General features: G+C 39.0%; 1 protein-coding gene across 1 annotated transcript in view; it reads left to right on the plus strand.

The window, feature by feature from the left end:
* The window catches only part of LOC150087455 (uncharacterized), a 136,497-nt gene that overhangs the window by 23,767 nt on the left and 93,376 nt on the right, over nucleotides 1-19,354 (plus strand). Inside the window, exons 7-9 of the mRNA XM_090372493.1 lie at nucleotides 11,542-11,643; nucleotides 12,561-12,647; nucleotides 15,110-15,187. Of these exons, the coding sequence (XP_090228619.1) occupies nucleotides 11,542-11,643; nucleotides 12,561-12,647; nucleotides 15,110-15,187 (267 nt within the window). The remainder of the gene's footprint in view (nucleotides 1-11,541; nucleotides 11,644-12,560; nucleotides 12,648-15,109; nucleotides 15,188-19,354) is intronic.

Genomic DNA, 19,354 nt, shown 5'->3' on the forward strand with positions numbered 1-19,354 from the left:
CACATGGGCTGTGTTAGGGTAGCTAAGAATAGGAACAGGTGCATGTATACTTGCGTATACACCAATGCTACGAGTTTGGTAAATAAATTTGATGAATTTGAGGTTGGTCAAAACATCAAAGGCAGATATTGTTGGGTTATCAGAGACGTGGTATCACACAGATATAAGGAATGCAGAAATGGAATTTGGGGAATACAATGTGATGGGAAGGATAGGAAGGGAGGAGGGGTTGTGCTATTAGTTAAGAAACACATAAAATCCAAGGAAGTGAAGCCAGTCAACATCGCTGGATAGTGCAGTGCAGTGCAGTGTCGAGTCAGTTTGGTGTGATATAAGCATTGGGAGATCAAAATTGAGAGTAGGAGTGTGTTATAGGCCTAATGACCCTGATGAGTATAATAAGAAACTATACAGGGAAATAGTGGGCAATTAAATCAGAGAGTCATAATGGGGGATTTTAATTTCCCAGATATTGACTGGAATTTGTGGGTTGGTCACTCACACACCAGCAAGGCTTTTGTGGATATATTGGATGATTGTTTTCTACAGCAGCATGTTCGGGGGGCAACTAGAGGGAGTAATACTCTTTATCTGATTATCAGTAGTGATTCTTCATGCATTAAGAATCTGCAGATAAAGGAACCACTAGGTGGCAGTGATCACAGTGTGCTGATGTGGGATTTACTCAGAGGTAACTACCATCAGGGGTTAAGGGAAGAGTTTTTGCTTTCGTAAAGGCAACTACAGAGGTCTGAGACAGTATTTAAATTCTATACGGGGGGGGGGGGGGTTAACTGATGAGGTTACCAACAGCAAATTCAAAATGGGAAGCATTCAAAGAATTAACCTTGGAAGCTACTAGTCTTTTCATACCAACTAACAAATATTGTTCAAGGTTTAGGCCTAAATGAATGTCAGATGAACTAATGAGACATGTGGCAGAGAAGGAAAGTTCATGGGATACATATAAATTAATGGGTGACACGGAAGCCTATGATAGATATATGCTGGTCTGTAACCAAGTCACAAAGGAGGTTACGCAGGCAAAGGCAGATTACGAGAAATCTTTGGGAAAGGATGCAAAGAAAAACAGCAAAGAGTTCTTTACCTATGTAAACTCTAGATGGAAGGGGATGAATCAGATTGGTCAACTGGATATCGATGGTTCAACCTTTGATGATCCTGCTGAGGTAGCTAACAAACTAAATTAGTATTTTGCATCTACATTCACACATGAGGAGTTATTCAGGGAGGGGAATGCCAGAGGTGAATTAAACTGGCAGTGAGCTAGATGATTTTGGAATAACTGAGAGCAAAGTGGAGGAGAAATTGTTGAAGATAAACATAAGAAAGACACCTGGGATGGATGGGATCTGTCCAGTTATATTAAAGGAAGTAAGCAAACCCTTAGCCGTAATTATAAGAGCTTCCTTGGACTCAGGGGAGGTGCCCGTGGTCTGGAGATGTGCAAATGTGACCCCAATTTACAAAGGAGGATCAAAGAGTGACAGAAGTAATTACAGACCTGTTAGTTTAACTTCTGTTCCAAGGAAATTATTGGAGGCACTGGTGAAAGAAGCACTGCAGGTTCATCTAGACAAGATTTCAGTTATAGCTCGGACACAGCATGGTTTTGTTAAGGGGAAGTCTTGTCTGACCAATTTGATTGGATACTATGATGTGGTCACAAAGGAATTGGATGCAGGGAATAACTTTGATATCATATATTTGGATCTTAGAAAGGCTTTTGATACTGTTACACATAGAAGACTGCTGCACAAATTGGAGCATTGTGGCATTGATGGTAAATTGCTGTTACAGATAAAGGTATGGTTGAGTGGGAGAAGACAGAGAGTGTTAATCAATGGACACTGCTCTTTGTAGACTAATGTTATTAGTGGAATTCTCCAGGGTTCAGTGTTGGGTTCATTGTTGTTTTCTGTATTTATTAATGATATTGATGATGGTATATCAGGCTTAATGTCCAAGTTTGCAGGTGATACGAAGGTTGGCAGGGTTGTTAATGACACTAATGACAGTATGCTGTCATTAGTGTCAACAGGATCTATAAAAGTTGAGCAGATGGGCTGAGAGGTGGCAAATGAAATTTAACATTGACAAATGTAAAGTACTGCATATGGGAAGCAGTAACCCCAGAGTAACATATCAATTGTGTGGTACTATGCTGACAAAGTGTGTTAGTTGTCTGGCGGCACCAGTGGTTCCCCCCATCTCTGCGTTGTATTCTTTGGAAGTGACACAGAATTCTGTGGCAGCTGGAGATTTAAAAAGTGTGTGTGGAGTGGTTTGTTGTGTAGTGTTATGTTCTGTTGTTTCTCTTGCCATTTAGCTGTTGGGACCCACCATTGCCCACATTTTGCCATGAGGAGGCAGGTCACACACCCAGTAGATTATTTAAGTACTCTGGCAGGCTCTACCATCTAGTTTCCAAGGATTTCAGTGGCTAGGCCTATAAAGGGGGGGGGCTGAACACTAGAATTTGGAAAGGCCGAAAGAGATTTACAAGAAAGCAGTAGTGTTTAGATGTTGATTAGAATTTGGCGGCAATGTTAGGGGCATACTTGGTCGTTTTAGTGAGGGGGGGAGACTGAAGACTGGGGGGGAAAACAGATAGACGGATGGGGACAATAGAGTAAGCATCCCCAAAGAGGTCAGTGGGGACGAGCCCCACCAGGCAAAGTATGGCGGAAGCAGGGTGAGGAGGAGACAGAAACCCGTATCCTCCCCTCCCTACCTGGGGATGGGGTTTTAAAGGGAACCAGATTAGAGTACCCAGTTCAGAACGTCAATGCCAGTTGTGTCAATTCCAGTTGCATGGTCAAACTGCCCATCCTGCTCCTGGGGTAGGATACGTTAGCTGGCAGTGAGAGGTGTGAGAGAAACATGTTTCGGGGATGCAATGGTGCGTAATGTAAATTTAAATATTAATGCCTAATAGTTAAGCTTAATAAGCAAGATTATAAAATATTAAAACTAGGGTTAGCAACATTTATGGTTTGTGTTCTTTTTCTCACACACTTACACTCTCATTCGTTCTGGCTTTCATTCCATTTGTTCAACTCTTGCTTTCTGCACTGCACTCTCTGGGCACCTCAACTTAATGTTATGCTTCAGTTGCAGTGCAGGCCTAGACACATGTTTTTTGCAGGCCAGGGGAGAATGCAGTGATGGTGTTTGTGTTATTACTATATAAAGTAAGGTAAGTTATTATTAACTTTGTATTCTTTTGGCCAATTACATTTGCTCTTCCATTCATTTCCATTCACCATAAGACTCATTCACTCTGTTTTCCCTTGTGCTGGGTCACTCTTTCTTTCACTAAAACTGACATTTATTCCCTTTTACCATAATTCCCAATTCACTCTGTACCCAGCCTATTCATTCTCATTCATTCATTCATTCTACATTGCATCCTCTTGCTACTAGCTTACTGATATTTTTCAGCTAATCCGTTCCCTGGCTGCCTGTACATCTCCCTCCCCTACATGATTGCTTATTAGATGAACCTCAGGTTCCTACACGTAGCAGGGCAGTCCTGTGGGGGGGGGGTACCCATGTCAATCAGGTTTTGTCATGTGAGGGTGCAGAATACTGCTATCCCTACAGTTTTTAGTCATCGTCTGGGTGTGGCAGGAAACGTGGGCAATTTTTACTATTGATTATTGTTCAGTTGCTGGGGGGGGGGGGACTGAATTGCCCTTCTTTCGATAATTCTACGCATTTCGAATGCTTTCTGTTTGAAGATTGTAAAGGCTTTATAGGTTTCCTCTTCTATAATGAACAGATGTCCTTCTCCCCTGGGTAGGGGGCCAATCTGTGATATTAGCTCTATTCTGGGGGTGTCTTAAATTATGCATTCATATAGAATGTGTGCCCAGTCTTCACTCTCGCCACAGGTACAGTTTGGGTCATCAGTCAGCCCTAAGGAAGTTAGTTTCACCTTTAGGGAGCCGTGACCTGTCAATATAAATGTTGTAAAAAGTCCAGGAGCATACCACTTAGGTTACTTTGGGCTAACCATTGACACCTGTGGCAGAAACCGTTAGGTAACCAGACCTCTGGTTTCCTGCTCCCACTTTGTTTGCCATAGCTCATGGAGTTTTGTGGCTATTCTTTTTCTTTCAATGTTGAAAGTGCTGGCTGTATCAAGGGCTATCCCCAGAAATTCTGTGGGTATACCCTTTTTTAGTCTATAATATAAGCCTCTTTTGGCTACTTCCAGATAAAATGGGAGAGCTCCAGCCAGCAACTGTAGTGCAGGTGTACTTACTGTGCAACATGCTTTGGTAATAGTGAGAAGTATTGTCCTTTGTATCGATTCTAATTTATTCCTATTTCTTACTATGGCTAAATGGATGAACCATGCACCAGCTACATAGGTGAAAACAGGTAGGAACATTGCACGGTATATGATTGCCAGGGTCTTTCTTTTGAGCCCCCAGTCTGTTCTACTGATCCTGGCAATCATGCCTGCATAATTCCTCACTTTCTTTGCCAAGTAGGTCAAATGGAGATAAAAAGTTAATTTCGAATCAAAGACCACTGCAAGATATTTTAGTTCTGTTACCATTTTTATAGTTATTGTGTTAACTTTGATTTGTGGATGTCTTCTTATGTCCAAATTGCCTTTTAGAATTATTTGTTTAGTTTTTTCAGGCGATATTTTGAGTATGTGCATTTGTGCCCACTCCTGCAACTGCAAGAGGGCAGCATTTGATCTTTGCTCTACAACCACTCACGTGTTACCTTTTACAAGGAAAATCATGTCATCTGCAAAGGCCAGGCTTTCCACAGGGCCCAGATCCAAGGCCAGAAATTCATCCAGAACAATGTTCCAGAAGAAAGGACCAAGGATTGAACCCTACAGGAAGCCTTTATTCACAGGGCACGTCACTTCCTGGAACCTTGTGCGTACTGAGACACTTCTTTCTGTAACATAGCTGTTCTTACCTTATAGAGGTTTTGTGAGGCATTTTCCTAACAGAGTGTCCTAAGGACACTAGGCCACCAGAGTGAGTCAAATGCCCCAGCAAAGTTAATGGAGATTGCCAGCATATATTTTACCTCTGAGTTTATAACTGTTGTCAGTAGGTGGTAGTAGTAGTAGTAGTAGTGGCATGTGATGCAAGAAAGCATGTGTATGAGCTTATGCAGCATCAGCCAAAAAAAAAATCACACCATTCCCTCCAAATGCCTGTCCAGTTCCTCCTTAAATTTATTCAACCTATCAACTTCCACAACGACAGATGGAAGTTTGTTCCAGCAATTAACCACCCGCTGGCTAAAGGCAAATTTCCGCACATTTATTCTACATCTGTCTTTTCTTAATTTGAATTTATGCCCCCCTTAGGTTCGTAATCTGAACAAGTGGAAGGATCCCATCAGAATTCAGCGTGCTCAACCCATTCAAGGCTTTATACACCTCAATCAGATCACCATGCAGGTGCCTAGTCTCCAGCCACTGCAATTTGCAGAAACTTAAACCTCTCTTGGTAAGAGGATCCCTTCATTCCCCTCACCAATCTTGTTGCGCTTCTCTGTACTCATTCCAGCAGCGCTACATTCTTCCTAAAATGAGGCCTCCAGACCTGTACGCAGTACTCAAGGCGTGGCCTGACCATTGCCTTATACAGAGGGATAATCACCTCCTTTTCCCTGCTAGCAAAATTCCTATATATCATTGACAAAACCCCATGACCTGCCCTAGCAGCCTGTCTGCATTGCTCAGAAAACTTCATATCTGTCTGCACAATTACTCCCAGGTCTTTTTCATTTTCTACCACCTTAAGTGTAGTACCACACAGTTGGTACGTTTCTCTGGGATTAATTCTACCCATATGCAGTACTTTGCATTTGTCAAGGTTAAACTTTAGTTGCCACTTCTTAGCCCATCTGCCCAAATTATCTAGATCCTGTTGCAGTAGCACACTGCCATTACTGTCATTAACAACCTCGCCAACCTTTGTATCATCTGCAAACTTCGACATTTAGCCTGATATACCTTCATCAATATCATTGATAAGTATACAAAACAACAGTGGACCCAACACCGAACCCTGGGATTCCACTAATAACATTAGTCCACGAAGAGCAGCACCATTGATTACCACCCTCTGTCTTCTCCCACTTAACCATCCTTTTATCCATTGTAGCAACTTACCCTTAATACATTCTGCTCCAATTTGTATAATAGTCTAAACGTGCATAGCATCCTCCATACAGTTGCCCTGCTTAAAACCATACTGATTGTTGGAATGTAAACCTGTAAACTCTGTAGTATTGAGCTAATTTTCTATATATTAGTCTTTCCTATATTTTTCCTAGTACAGGGAGGTGGGCTATTGGTCTGTATGATTTGGGATCAGTAGGGAGTTTCTCGGGATTTTTGAGAATTAATCTTAACACAGCTTTTTCCATGTTTTTGTGAATATACCTTCTGTCACAGTTATTATACAGTGCTATTAATTTGTCTGGTGCTATTTCTGCTAATTTTTTGATCTCAACCTCTAAGAGATCAAAACCTGAGCATTTATTGTTTTTAGTTTTAGATAGTGCTATTTCTATACCTTGTGTAGTAAACAGAGGTTCAGTATTGTCGTTGTCATATTTAGTGTTTTCTTTTATAATGTCCAGCTAGGTGGGGGAATGATCCCCAGTTTCAGTCTGAATAATACTGTCTAGGGTGTTATTTTCAGAATCAGCCCAACACAGGTTTGGGGTTCCACCTGGTTTTACAGTGTTTTCCAAGACATCTCCTCTTGGCAGCTTGTTGGTCACTATTCTGTAGACAACTCTCCAGGGGTTATTGTTTCCAGTAGTTCTCACCAAGTGCTTCCAGCATTCCTTTTTCTTGTCTCTTATGAGGGCTGTATATTGATTCCTGAGAGTTCTATAAGAATCTTTCAGTGCATCCACCTCATTTTGTGGCCAAGTTGTTGTTTGGTTCTTTGAAAATTTCTCCCTTGGTGGATCCTTCTCCTGAGTATAGTCAGTTCAGGGCACCACCACCAGGGGACTGCCTGCTTCCTCGGCTTTTTCTGTGTATAGACAGGTTTGCTGTTTTTGTTAAAATGTTTGTGATGGCTCTATGATCTGACATGGTCCAGGCTGGCTGGACATACCAGTTTGTAATTTTATAGGCTAATGAATTGGTGGAAAGAGTGATATCAGTGTCACTCTCCCACATGGTACTGCTAAAAGTTGATGAGTTGTTAGGTTGATTTATCACTTGAAGGGGTGAGGTGGCTATAAAATCTTATAATATCTGGCCATTGTGTGTGCCTACTCTGTCTTCTGTACAGCTATGCTATAAGGCTGACCGGCAGTTGACATCAGCACACACTATGAAGTTCTCTGAGCAGTGCAGACGGGCTGCAAGAGTAGCTCATGGAGTATTGTCAATGATATACAGGAATTTTTCCAGCAGGGATAAGGAGGTGATTATTCCATTGTATAAGGCAATGGTCAGGCCACACCTATAGTACTGTATACAGGTCTGGAGGCCTCATTTCAAGAAGGATGTAGAGCTGCTGGAACGAGTACAGAGAAGGGCAACAAGATTAGTGAATGGAACAAAGGGGTGCTCTTATGAAGAAAGGCTTAAGTTTTGCAAATTACAGTGTCTGGAGACTGGGCACCAGCGAGGTGATCTGATAGAGGTGTATAAAGCTTTGAATGGTTTAAGCATGCTCAATGCTGATGGGATTCTTCCTCTAGCTCAGAAAAATCACCTGAGAGGCCATAAATTCAAATTGAGGAAAGACAGATGTAGGATAGACGTGAGGAAATTTGCCTTTAGCCAGCGGGTGGTTGGTTGGTGGAACAGACTTCCATCCCTTGTGGTGGGGGTTGATAGCCTAAATAAGTTTAAGGCTCAGCTGGACAGGTATTTGGAACGAACAGAGGGGTGAAGTGGAAGTGGGTTTTTTTTTTTTTTGGCTGATGCTGCATAAGCTTGCTTTTTTTGCATCAAATGCCTCTGCTAATGCTAATGCTATGATATTTGCAGTAGGTAACAAATTTATGACTGCTTGTAAGTAATCTATAGTAAGGTTTATGTCTTCACCTGGTCTTGCATAAAGAGATATATAATATAGAACTGTCCAACTTCACTGGTGATATGGGCACACACTGCCACTGAGGAGCAGAGATGACCCACCTTTGTGACTGTGAGGTTAGTCTTTCTGACCACTATTGCTGTAGAAGGAACACCTGGGGTGTATTCTATTATTTTGTAGCCTCTTGGGTACCCTTGAACCCTACCCATATGTGTGTAGGGCTCTTGGAGTACCAAGATATCTATATTATTTTCTTCTAATTTGAGTTTTATCTGATTTACAACAGTTCTTGCTCTTTGAGCATTCAATTGGATGAGATTTAAAGCCCTAGTCACATTTCTATTTTCAGTCTGGCCCCATAGTTGGTCCTAGATTATATTTGCTTTGTCATTTTCTTATGGCAGGGGCATTTTTCATCCCTGATGCTGTTTGCATAGTCAGTCAGCTGTGCTGCCTTGCAGGTAACACATTTTGACTGCTGATTTTTATTTCTACAGTTTTTATAGTCATACCCAGCTACTTCACAGTGACCACAGACAGGTTCTTTCTGACTGAAATTCCTGGCAGTGTGTCCAGATTTATGACAATTATAACATCTTGTTACAGGAAAGTGTTCCCTAAATCTATGGCTAGTCCAGCCAACATAGATTTTTTGTTGCCATTGTAGATGCTGCCACATTTTTGGGGAAATCTCCACTATGATATTTATCTGGCCATCATTTTTTCTGCTTTTTGTGACTCTTTTCAAGTTGGAACTGTTCAGCAAACTCATCTATGCCCATTATTTTTTATAAATTTTTATAATATTTATCTGTCATTAATTCCTTCTCAGGAGTATATTGTGTGACATCAAATAGTAGAATATGTGGGTTCTTTCCCTTTGGTTTCTCTAGTTTTAAATCATGTTTAAGATTTCGGGGTTACTTTCTACTTTTTCCAATCTTTTTTGTTAGCTACTTCTAGTAGCACCACATTTTCTTTCTTTTCTCATACTGCTGATTCTGATCTCCTTTAGGTGGAGTTTCATTTGAGTCACAACAGTTCCTCTGACTGCCTCACTAGTCTTGTCTGGTTTTGCTTTTAATATCACTATATTGGTTTCTTTAGTCCTGGGTATTTCCTTAGGTTTGTTAGGTTGCTTAGGTTGTGTATTTTCTGTTTTACTTGCCCTTGCTACCTGGGCATAACTTAGAGTGTTCATTTCTTTGTAGTTATTCCTTTCCTCAGTTACATTGTCTATCCTAGATCTCAGAACTCTTATTTTCCGTGTTCATTTCTATCACCCTTTGCTGTCCTAAGACTGTCCAACAGTTTATAATCTGCAGTCTAACTGCAGATGTTATTCTGCTAGTCTGGTTATGGAGGAAGACCTCTAAGTACAATTTCAACTCTTTTATTTGCTTGATTGGATCTGCCAATTCATTTATTGCTTGAAACCTTTTTTCCTCTTCTGTCTTATTATCAGTCTTTTCATTTTTTTGGCCCTTTTCATACTCAAGAGGCCTGGGGAACATATATCTAAGTCTTCATTATTAGTTTCGTCATCATTTTTGGGAGTCCTTTCGCTTAAAATTCTTATTTCTAAGTCAGGGGTTTGTCTCTATGTCTAAATCGTTATTTCCAGATTTTTGCCTTTTATCCTCACTATTTTGTTCTTGCCCAGTCGTTTTGTCCATTTTCATTTGTTACTTATATTGGGGGAAATAATTTAATGTGTCTAATTCCAACATACAGCTATTTAAACTGGAATATCGCGATTTCTGAGTTTTGGCGGGAAAACTGCTATGAAAAAAGAAAACTAACTCAAGTTCTGAGAATACGTTATAACTGTCATTATAATCAGATTCCCCATTCAAAATATGCCTAAAGTAGCTAGTTTTACTTGTAATATAATCAAAACTCTTGGGTTCTTTAGGTGCAATCACAACAACAACAGTAACAGTGAGATCGCTAGCGCTGTAGCAATCACGCACGAAATACTTTCAAAGGTACAAAAATTGGTGAAAACTATAGTAAGTAAAACTCTTGGAATATATCACTTACCTCTATTTGCATGTACCTTAAAGTCCAAAAATTCCATGGTAAAATCCTAGTGTTGATCTAAAACAAAACAAAGTTATCCTACGATCCCCATCCTCTGTCAATCAAGTGCAGCTCCGTGTAGATAAATCTGTTCGCTACCGCGACCGCAGCGACACCTCTTGGTACTACACTGACAGTGGTAGAGAATGAAAAGGACCTGGGGGTAATTGTGCAGGTAGATATGAAGTTTTCTGAGCAGTGCAGACAGTCTGCAAGAGTAGGTCATGGTGTCTTATCAATGATATGCAGGAATTTTTTCTAGCAGGGATAAGGAGGTGATTATCCCCTTGTATAAGGCAATGGTCAGGCCACACCTTGAGTACTGTATACAGGTCTGGAGGCCTCATTTTAAGAAGGATGTAGAGCTGTTGGAACAAGTACAGAGAAGGGCAACAAGATTAGTGAATGGAACAAAGGGTTGCTCTTACGAAGAAAGGCTTAAATTTTGCAAATTACAGTGTCTGGAGACTAGGAACCTGCGAGGTGATCTGATTGAGGTGTACGAAGCCTTGAATGATTTGAGCATGCTCAATACTGATGCTCAGAATAATTGCCTGAGAGGGCATAAATTCAAATTGAGGAAAGACAGTTGTAGGATAGATGTGCAGAAGTTTGCTTTTAGCCAGCGTGTGGTTGATTGCTGGAACAAACTTCCATCTGTTGTTGTAGAAGTTGATAGCTTAAATAGATTCAAGGCAGGACTAGATAAACATTTGGAGCAAGTGGATGGGTGAAATTAGAAGTGGTTTTTTTTTGGTTGATGCTATATAAGCTTGCTTTCTTGCATCATGCGCCTTTACTAATGCTAATGATAAAGATTAGATCTACTATATATATATGTTCTGTGAAAGGCATTACATAGAAATTTGCAAACTAAATGGTTTATTGATTGTTTCCCAAAGATGGAAAAGAGAATTTCCAATGCAAAATCATGTTCAATTTACTAAATTTGAGTTCATAGCTTTTGATTGGACCATATTTCTGATTCACCTACTTCAGACATTTTTTGCCCGAAGTAGGTGAAATGGAACTTATTTCCCCCCTCCTTTATTTTTAGCTCACTACATATGCATTCACAATGAATATGTAGACTCTTCTGGCCTCGGCCATTTTAAGAATAAATTGAAATTTATCTGTTATTATTTATTCATCAATAATCAAATAAAGCATATACAAATGATATCATTCATACAGTATTCTCTCTATGTGTTGTGAATTGTTTGGCAGATGCCTTGGATGTTTTAAATTTTATACAGTTTCGGAATGGTTGTATTACCATTCTGAACACTGGTTACTTTTGTTTGAGGCTTTAATCTAAATTATTAAGTTATTACTTGTATTTCAAATGCAATAAAATCAGTTTTAAATCTTATTTTTTCAGTTAAATGAGGCAGTTTCTACACCACCCCAACTTGATGCATTAGAGCCAGAAGAGAATGCCAATGTAGTAAAGGAAACTATGCCACTGACTAACAGTATGCTAGTAAGTTACTCTTACTGGCTACTTCCTTTCATTATTATCTCTCAATATTTTGTTCATCAAATTAGAATAAATCATACTTTGTTCATTATTTTTCATCATTTATATTCTAAGAAATTATATAAATTTTTTATATATATTCTGAGCAATTATTAGGGTTATTCTCTTCGGTTCAACTGCCATCAGGTCCTTGTGCTTATGCATCTTTGCTCTCCTCTCATTCTATAACCTGACATTCTGGAACCTTAAGAGAAAAAAAAAAAAAAAGTGAACTTATTTTGCATGTTTATAAGAATTATCTGATCTGTGTTTACATGCTCTGGAAAGCCCAAGTATAAATGTAGTCCTATTAGTTTAATCTTAACGTTAATATCTGTGATGATAATATGAAATAAATTTCATATGAAGAATAACTTTTATTTCACTTCTATTAGTAATTCGTGTCTTTAGTTATACAGTTCTTTCCCCAATTATTGAATTTTGCTTTTTGTAAATTTTCTTATGAAAATTTACTAAATTTTGTAAGTTTGCCCGGCAGTTCACCTTTATTCCTTAAAGTCACTTTTTTATTTCATAAAATAATTTTCTATTCTTACTGTTATTTTCTGTTCAAGTTTATCAAACAGTAAATAATAATATTCAAGCATGCAGCCTGAATGTCAGCCTAATATTGCATGAACTATAATGTTGTCTGCATCTTAATAATTACTTAACATAATATGACATAATCTATAGCATGTTTTTATACTTATGTAATTAATTATCATAACAGTTCACTTAGTGAATGAAAGCTCAACTTTTAAAGATATATTTGTGTATTATTTTACTATTTATGTTCTCTGTGCTTTAACTAATATATTTTTCTTTCAGGTGAAAGACTGGCTGTTTAATAAACACATTTATCTTTAATTTTCACATAGGATATTGATCTTCCTCCAACAGTTCCCAATGCAACTGCATTTATGCCATATGTTGAAGAATACAAAAAGACACCACGAGCTGAAAAGGTGAATTTGATATACTGTTGTAGAAGTAATTTATGTTATATTAGTTTTCATATCATCCCATATATTTATTTCTGTAAAACTGCTTTCTAAGTAATGAATACCATTCACGATCTTCATTATAGTTTCAGGCATTGATCTTCCTGAAAGTAAAGAATAAATTTCTGTTTGCTTTGGGTTATTAATTTTTTTTAAGTCATTACCACCCCCCCTTATCATTTACTGTTCTACCACTATTTTAATGGCCAGATACAGTGATCCACAAGGTAAAGTTGGTTTGGATACTATCATATTGTCTCTTAATTTTCAAAATAAATTGTACAAGGACTGGTACAAAAATAATGCCTCCTAATTTTTTGCTTTAAAATGTGGCGCCTTAGATCATTTTGCGTGTCACTGAGTGGTCTCTAGTTTCACCATACTGAGTAATGCTGTGATCAGTCTCATGAGTGCAGCACACGGATAGTTCAAAATGGTGGATGTTACAGATATATGCATCAAGCAAAGAATAGTGATTGAACTTCTTACCAAGGAAGAAGTGATGCCTATCAAAATCCATATGCATCTCAAAAATGTTTATGGTGACAATACTGTAGAAGCGAGTACAGTTAGACATTGTGTAAGACACTTTAAGAGTGGGGAAAGTGACATTGTTGACAAGCCCTGAAGTGGCCAGCCACTAACGTCATTGATAACAGACAACAAGAGCCAGATCAACACGCTGGTCAAAGAAGACCACTGAATCACAAAACCCGAATTTTGCGATGCAGTAGGTATAGGGAAACCTGCTGTGATAACCATCATAAAGGAACTAGGCTACAAGGTTTGCACCCAGTGGGTCCCAAAAATGCTGACACACGAGTACAAAGAAGCCCAGAAAGTCATCTGTATGGAACTTCTCCAGCACTACAAGAGAGTGAAGGAGAGGTTTTTCTTTAATGCATAGTCACAGGTGGCAAAACCTGAGGCCACCATTATTACCCTGAAACAAAGAGACAGTCAATGGACTGGCACCATCAAAATTCAACTCGCAAGAAGAATTTCAAAAGACAGCTTTCTATCAGTAAAGTCAGTCATAGCAACAGTGTTTCGGGACAAAGATGGAGTTTTGATTGCAGACTTCTTGGAGCTTTACATCACAATCAATTCAGATTGATATGTGGAAATGTTGAAAAAGTTGAAAGCCTGCATCCATAGAGTTCTGCTGGACAAAAACCTCAACGAGGTTCTTCTTTTCCATGATAATGCATATCTTCGAATGGGATCGAACGAATACCTGTCATTGCTTCCATTCTCCGCAAAAAAGCACAGGTGGAACGTGATTGTGGCTGGACACTTTATCCTGGTGCACCCAGACCTTTTCAGCGTCAGAACCGTACAATGTATTTTTATTTCAAGTTCAAACAACGGCTGTAGAACTTCAGTCTAGTAATACACTGAGTTGACTTTCACTTTTTAGCGACTCTATGCAACTCAAAATTTGCCGTTATAACAAAAACCGGCTGCAACCATAAAACCTCGGCCAAAACTTTCCTTGCACTGATGCGCCCATGTTGGAAAGGCCTTGTCACTCTGTGGACGGTAATAAATTGCCCGAATTTTGTTGCAATAGGAGAGGTACACCCATGCTTCGTCCTTTGCTACGAATTTCCACCTTTCAGCTGCCAGATATTTTTCTTAGAGTTTTTAAGCATTGACTCGCTGCTCTGCAATGTGCATTGCTCCTAGGTTTGTTTGTTTGTTTGTTATTTGGTTTTTTATGAGTATTAGTAACTAAGGCCATATTGCTCCACGGATATGCGGTGGTCATTCACTGACCTTTCCGCATTCTCCGTATTTGGTGGGCACGTTGCTCCTAGGTGGTGTACGAGGGCCTTGTGCTTCTTCTCCAGTTGCAAATTTTCGTTGATTATGCAACAAACGGTTGACTGGGATGTTCCCACACACGACACTATAGTTCTTTGGGTTTTTGGATTTTCACCGACAACGAGCGATTGCACTTTTCATACTACCTCCGTCATTCAACTTGGAGCAGGTTGCAGTTTCTTCGGTGTTTTCCACCCACTTGCAGCAGCTTCGCGTAATTTTCCTTTGCGGTTATGTAACCTTCCAACCATGGGTCCAATTTCAAAGGTACATCGACATTAAAACAACTTCTACAACCAATACACCTGTTCATAAGGTTTAGGTCTGTGCCTGTGGGAAAAAAAAATTTACATTGCTGCCATACATCGCAAGCAGGATTAATGTCAAAATCGTTATCAAAAGGCTGAATCAACCCTCCATATTATAATTATTGTTGTTTACTGTGTAATTACAGTTGCTTGTTGATAGGGTTCTCTCTCTCTCTCTCTCTCTCTCTCTCTCTCTCTCTCTCTCTCTCTCTCTCTCTCACTTACACAAATTCATCATAGCAAAAGACTTATTTCTTTTCTTTAAAAAAATGTAATTTTTTTTCTTTATAGGGTATGAAGCCTTCCCCAACATTGCCATATACACTCTCTGATATAGGAAGCGATACAAATGAAATGATAAAGCTGATGGTAAATCGTGCTTTTTTTTGTTTTTGTTTTTTTATATATATATACTAACCTGATTAAATTATGTATTATAGCTCAAGGTCAATTTATTTTGTTAAATAGGTGAATCCAAATTTGTTTGGTAAGTATCTGTGTCTTAAGCATTTGCTATCATTGAATAGACATATCACCTCATTACATATAAGTATAATGAATTTATTTTATAACATAGATGCCATAGCTACTTGCTCAAAAAGAAGCTTTAATTTTGATTATATTGTGTAATTAATTTTTACTCTTAAGCAAACTAACTTTTAGCTATATCTAACATATTTTTGTTAATTATCTTTCTTTGTGCCATAGCACAAGATACAACCTTATCCAAAAAGGTCCAAGATCGGTCTTATAAATAACCGTGGAATGTAACTTACAAACTGATAGCACTTTTCTCTGAAGAGGTCTGCCTTTTCAGTAACAAAATGTTTCCAACATCACTGGAATTTGTTGAAGAAAATTCCAGTGATGGAATTTGCTTCAACAAATTCCATCACTGGAATTGGATGGAATTGGAAGTTGTTTTCAGGAATATTGTTCATCCATAACTCTTTTGAATCCTAATGGTCATGATTTTTTAAATCTGTCACTGTTAGGACATTCCACAGGAACTGAAAAAAGTCTGGTAACAAATTTTGCATATACAGCAAATGAGGTATGTCAAGTTGTCTTTTGGCAAAAAACTTTTGGGTGAACAGTTGTATACATGCGTGCATATTGTCATGCAAGAACTAGTCTCTGGATTCCAGCATTTCAGGGCAGTAGTGATGAATATTTACTTTTATTTCTGTAAGACACTCTTGAAAAGACTTGATTACACCTGCAGGAGCAAACTCTTCTTGCACAATCCTTTTTTGCATTGAAAAAAATAATCAACAGGAATTTCAGTTTTGATTTCTGGCAGGTACAAATGTTTCTTGAGTGAGATGGAGGGTTATACTCTGCACTTGACTCTGTTGCTTCATTGAAGGATCATGTTGGAATCCAGCCAAGGTCCTGAAAAAACCTCAGATAGAGGATGTGCAGTCATGTGCCTGGAACTAGGAGTAGGGAAGGAGGACCCTTCTATTTTCCTTTCTCCATTCTTTTTTGCCTTCTTCTAATCCCCCACCCCACTTCCCTATGAAATAATGCAGTGGAACTGTTCATGGAGATAAATAAAACTTTGGAATGTTATTGCTTGCCCTTTGAAAATAGTATTCTGGAAAACTGTCATTGCATTTCTCATCAGCTTACATCAGCTTTCTTACCATCTCATTAGGATAGATTCTTTGGTTATGGGAATTCAGAGGATTAATATTTTAAGTTCTTAGTTGTGTACTTCTGCATCACACATTTTAATCTGTATTGATGGGAAAGTTTTAAGGGTCCTCAATTTTTAAGGGATGGATATCATTATGTAATATAATATAATTTCGGATATGTTTTGTTTTTTAATATTTCTTCTTTATTAATAGCTTAAACAGAATACATAATGGCATGCGTTCATTGGTTTTTATACCAAATTTCTAAATTAATCATTTATAGTGTTTATAACATGTGATCAAATATGCCAATATCCTAAAGTGAGTTTCGTTTCTTCTAGTTTACATATACCGGTAGGCCATGATTTCCACCTTGGGTTATTAGCATTAGTTGAGGCATATGATGCAAGAAAGCATATACAGCATCAACCCCAAATAATAATCGCTGCCTGTCAGTCCCCTATACAGACTACAGGCAAATAATACAGCACAAGATACATGCCCAATGGCAGGATTTGTGGAATAGACAGACTGGGAATAAATTATATCGTATAAAGCCTGTAATTGAACCGTGGCAGTCTAGTCTGCGCAGGAATCGTAAGGAGGAAGTTGTTCTTGCCCGGACCCGCATAGGACATAGTCATTTCACACATTCGTTTTTGCTGAGGGCTGATGACCCTCCTATGTGTGAGTCCTGTGGCTCAAATTTAACTATTAGACACATTTTAATTGATTGTCCAGATTTTAACAATATCCGTTTTACCGCTTTTAATCATCTGGCTGAGCCGTATACACTCAGTCAGATTTTATCCGACAATGACCATGTGTCTGCCGTTTTTAGCTTTTTAAAATCAATAAACATTTTTGCTCATATATAAAATTTACATTTTTCTTTTATACCTTTTATACATTTGTTATACCTTTTAACATAGTGACCTAACCAATTAGGTCACTGAAAGTTTAAAATTTTTTTTATATATGGTCTTGGCGCATTAATAAAATGCGCCAATAAAATCAAAACCAACCAACCAACAGCATCAACCAAAGGGGGGGGGGAACCTTCCCATTTCACCCATCTGGTCACTCCAAATGTTTGTCTAGTTCGGCCATAAATTTCTTTAAGCTATCAACTTCCAAACCAACAGATGGAAGTCTGTTCCAGCAATCAACTACCCACTGGCTAAAGGCAAACTTTCGCCCATCTGGTGATGGTATGTTGTTTAATGGCACAAGGGCTGCTAAAGCCATTTTGTGCCTTCCGCACATCTATTCTAAAACTGTCTTTCCTCGGTTTGAATCTATATCCTCTCAGGTCCTTAATCTGAGCAAGCGGAAGTATCCCATCAGCATTGAGCCTGCTCAAACCATTCACAGCCTTATACACCTCAATCAGATCACCTTGCAGGTGCCTAGTCTCCGGCCAGGTGGGCAGGAGCAGCAGTGCGTAGCACACGCTTCTTGATTAGACCGGGGTTCGAGCCCGTGAGCCACCAAATATGGAGGATGTGGAAAGGTCAGGGAATGGCCACCACATATCCCCGGAGCAATATGGCCTTAGTTGCTAATGCTCCTAAAAAACCAAAATAACAATAACAACAGCCTAGTCTCCAGATGCTGCAATTTGCAGAACTTAAGCCTTTCTGTGTAAGTGCACCCCTTTGTTCCTCTCACCAATCTTGTTGCCCTTCTCTGTAGTCGTTCTAGCAACTCTACATCCTTCCTAAAATGAGGCCTCCAGACCTGTATACAGTACTCAAGGTGTGGCCTGACCATTGCCTTATACAAAGGGATAATTACTGCCTTATCTCTGCTAGAAAAATTCCTATATATCATTGACAAAACTCCATGACCTGCTCTGGCAGCCCGTCTGCACTGCTCAGAGAACTTCATATCTGACTGCACGGTTACCCCACAGATCTTTTTCATTCTCCACCTCCCTGAATCTAGTACCACAGTTGGTACGTTTCTGTTGGGTTACTGCTACCCATATACAGTACTTTGCTTATGTCAATGTTAAACTTCAGTTACCACTTCTCAGGAAACTTCACTAATAACATTAGCCGTGTAAGGCAATGTCCATTTATTACCACTCTCTGCTATCTCCCACTCAACCATCCCTTTATCCATTGCAGCAACTTGCACTTAATGTCATACAGCTCCAGTTTTTACAGCAGTCTTTCATGTGCAACAGTATCAAAAGCTTTCCCGAAATCCAAGTATATTATATCAAAATAATTTTTTGCATGCAGTTCCTTTTTGATCGTAGTATCCAATCAAATTGGCCAGACAGGACTTCCCCTTAACAAACCCATGCTGTGTCTGAACTATTACTGCAGTCTTGTCTAGATGATCCTGTAGTGCTTTAAACAGTGACTCCATTATTACATAAGCTCATATGATTGCTTTCTTGTATCACGTGCCTCTATTACTATTACGTCATCAATTTTCTCTTCTGCAGACATACCCTGGTCCTGTTCCACCTGTCCTTTTTGCATAATATATTCCTCGTCTCCCTGACATTAAGTCACCAACAATAACTACTTCCTGTGGGACCAATGTATTGTGCCTTGGTGATTGCCGCTGTGTTGCCTGATGCACAGGAGTTAGCTCTGGTGTTGAGTTTGGCAGCTGAGAGCTTGATGGGCCCCCTCAAATTAATTTCTTCGGGGGCATCTACCTACACCTTAAACTCTCATAGATGCCCATCAGAACGCTGAGTTCTCACCTAATTTTATGTTCCTCCACCTCAGGGTTGTTAACTGAAGCACCATAAATAGAGGAAGAATTATAATGTATTTAAATGAGATAGATTCCTTCACTATGAAAATTGAACCATGAGGGTAATATATATTTTTATATTAAATATTTCTGGTTATTTTATAATTATGAGATA

The sequence above is a fragment of the Mastigoproctus giganteus genome, chromosome 4, assembly GCF_048544385.1.
Source record: "Mastigoproctus giganteus isolate SK-2022 chromosome 4, ASM4854438v1, whole genome shotgun sequence".
NCBI classification, from domain to species: Eukaryota; Metazoa; Arthropoda; class Arachnida; order Uropygi; family Thelyphonidae; genus Mastigoproctus; species Mastigoproctus giganteus.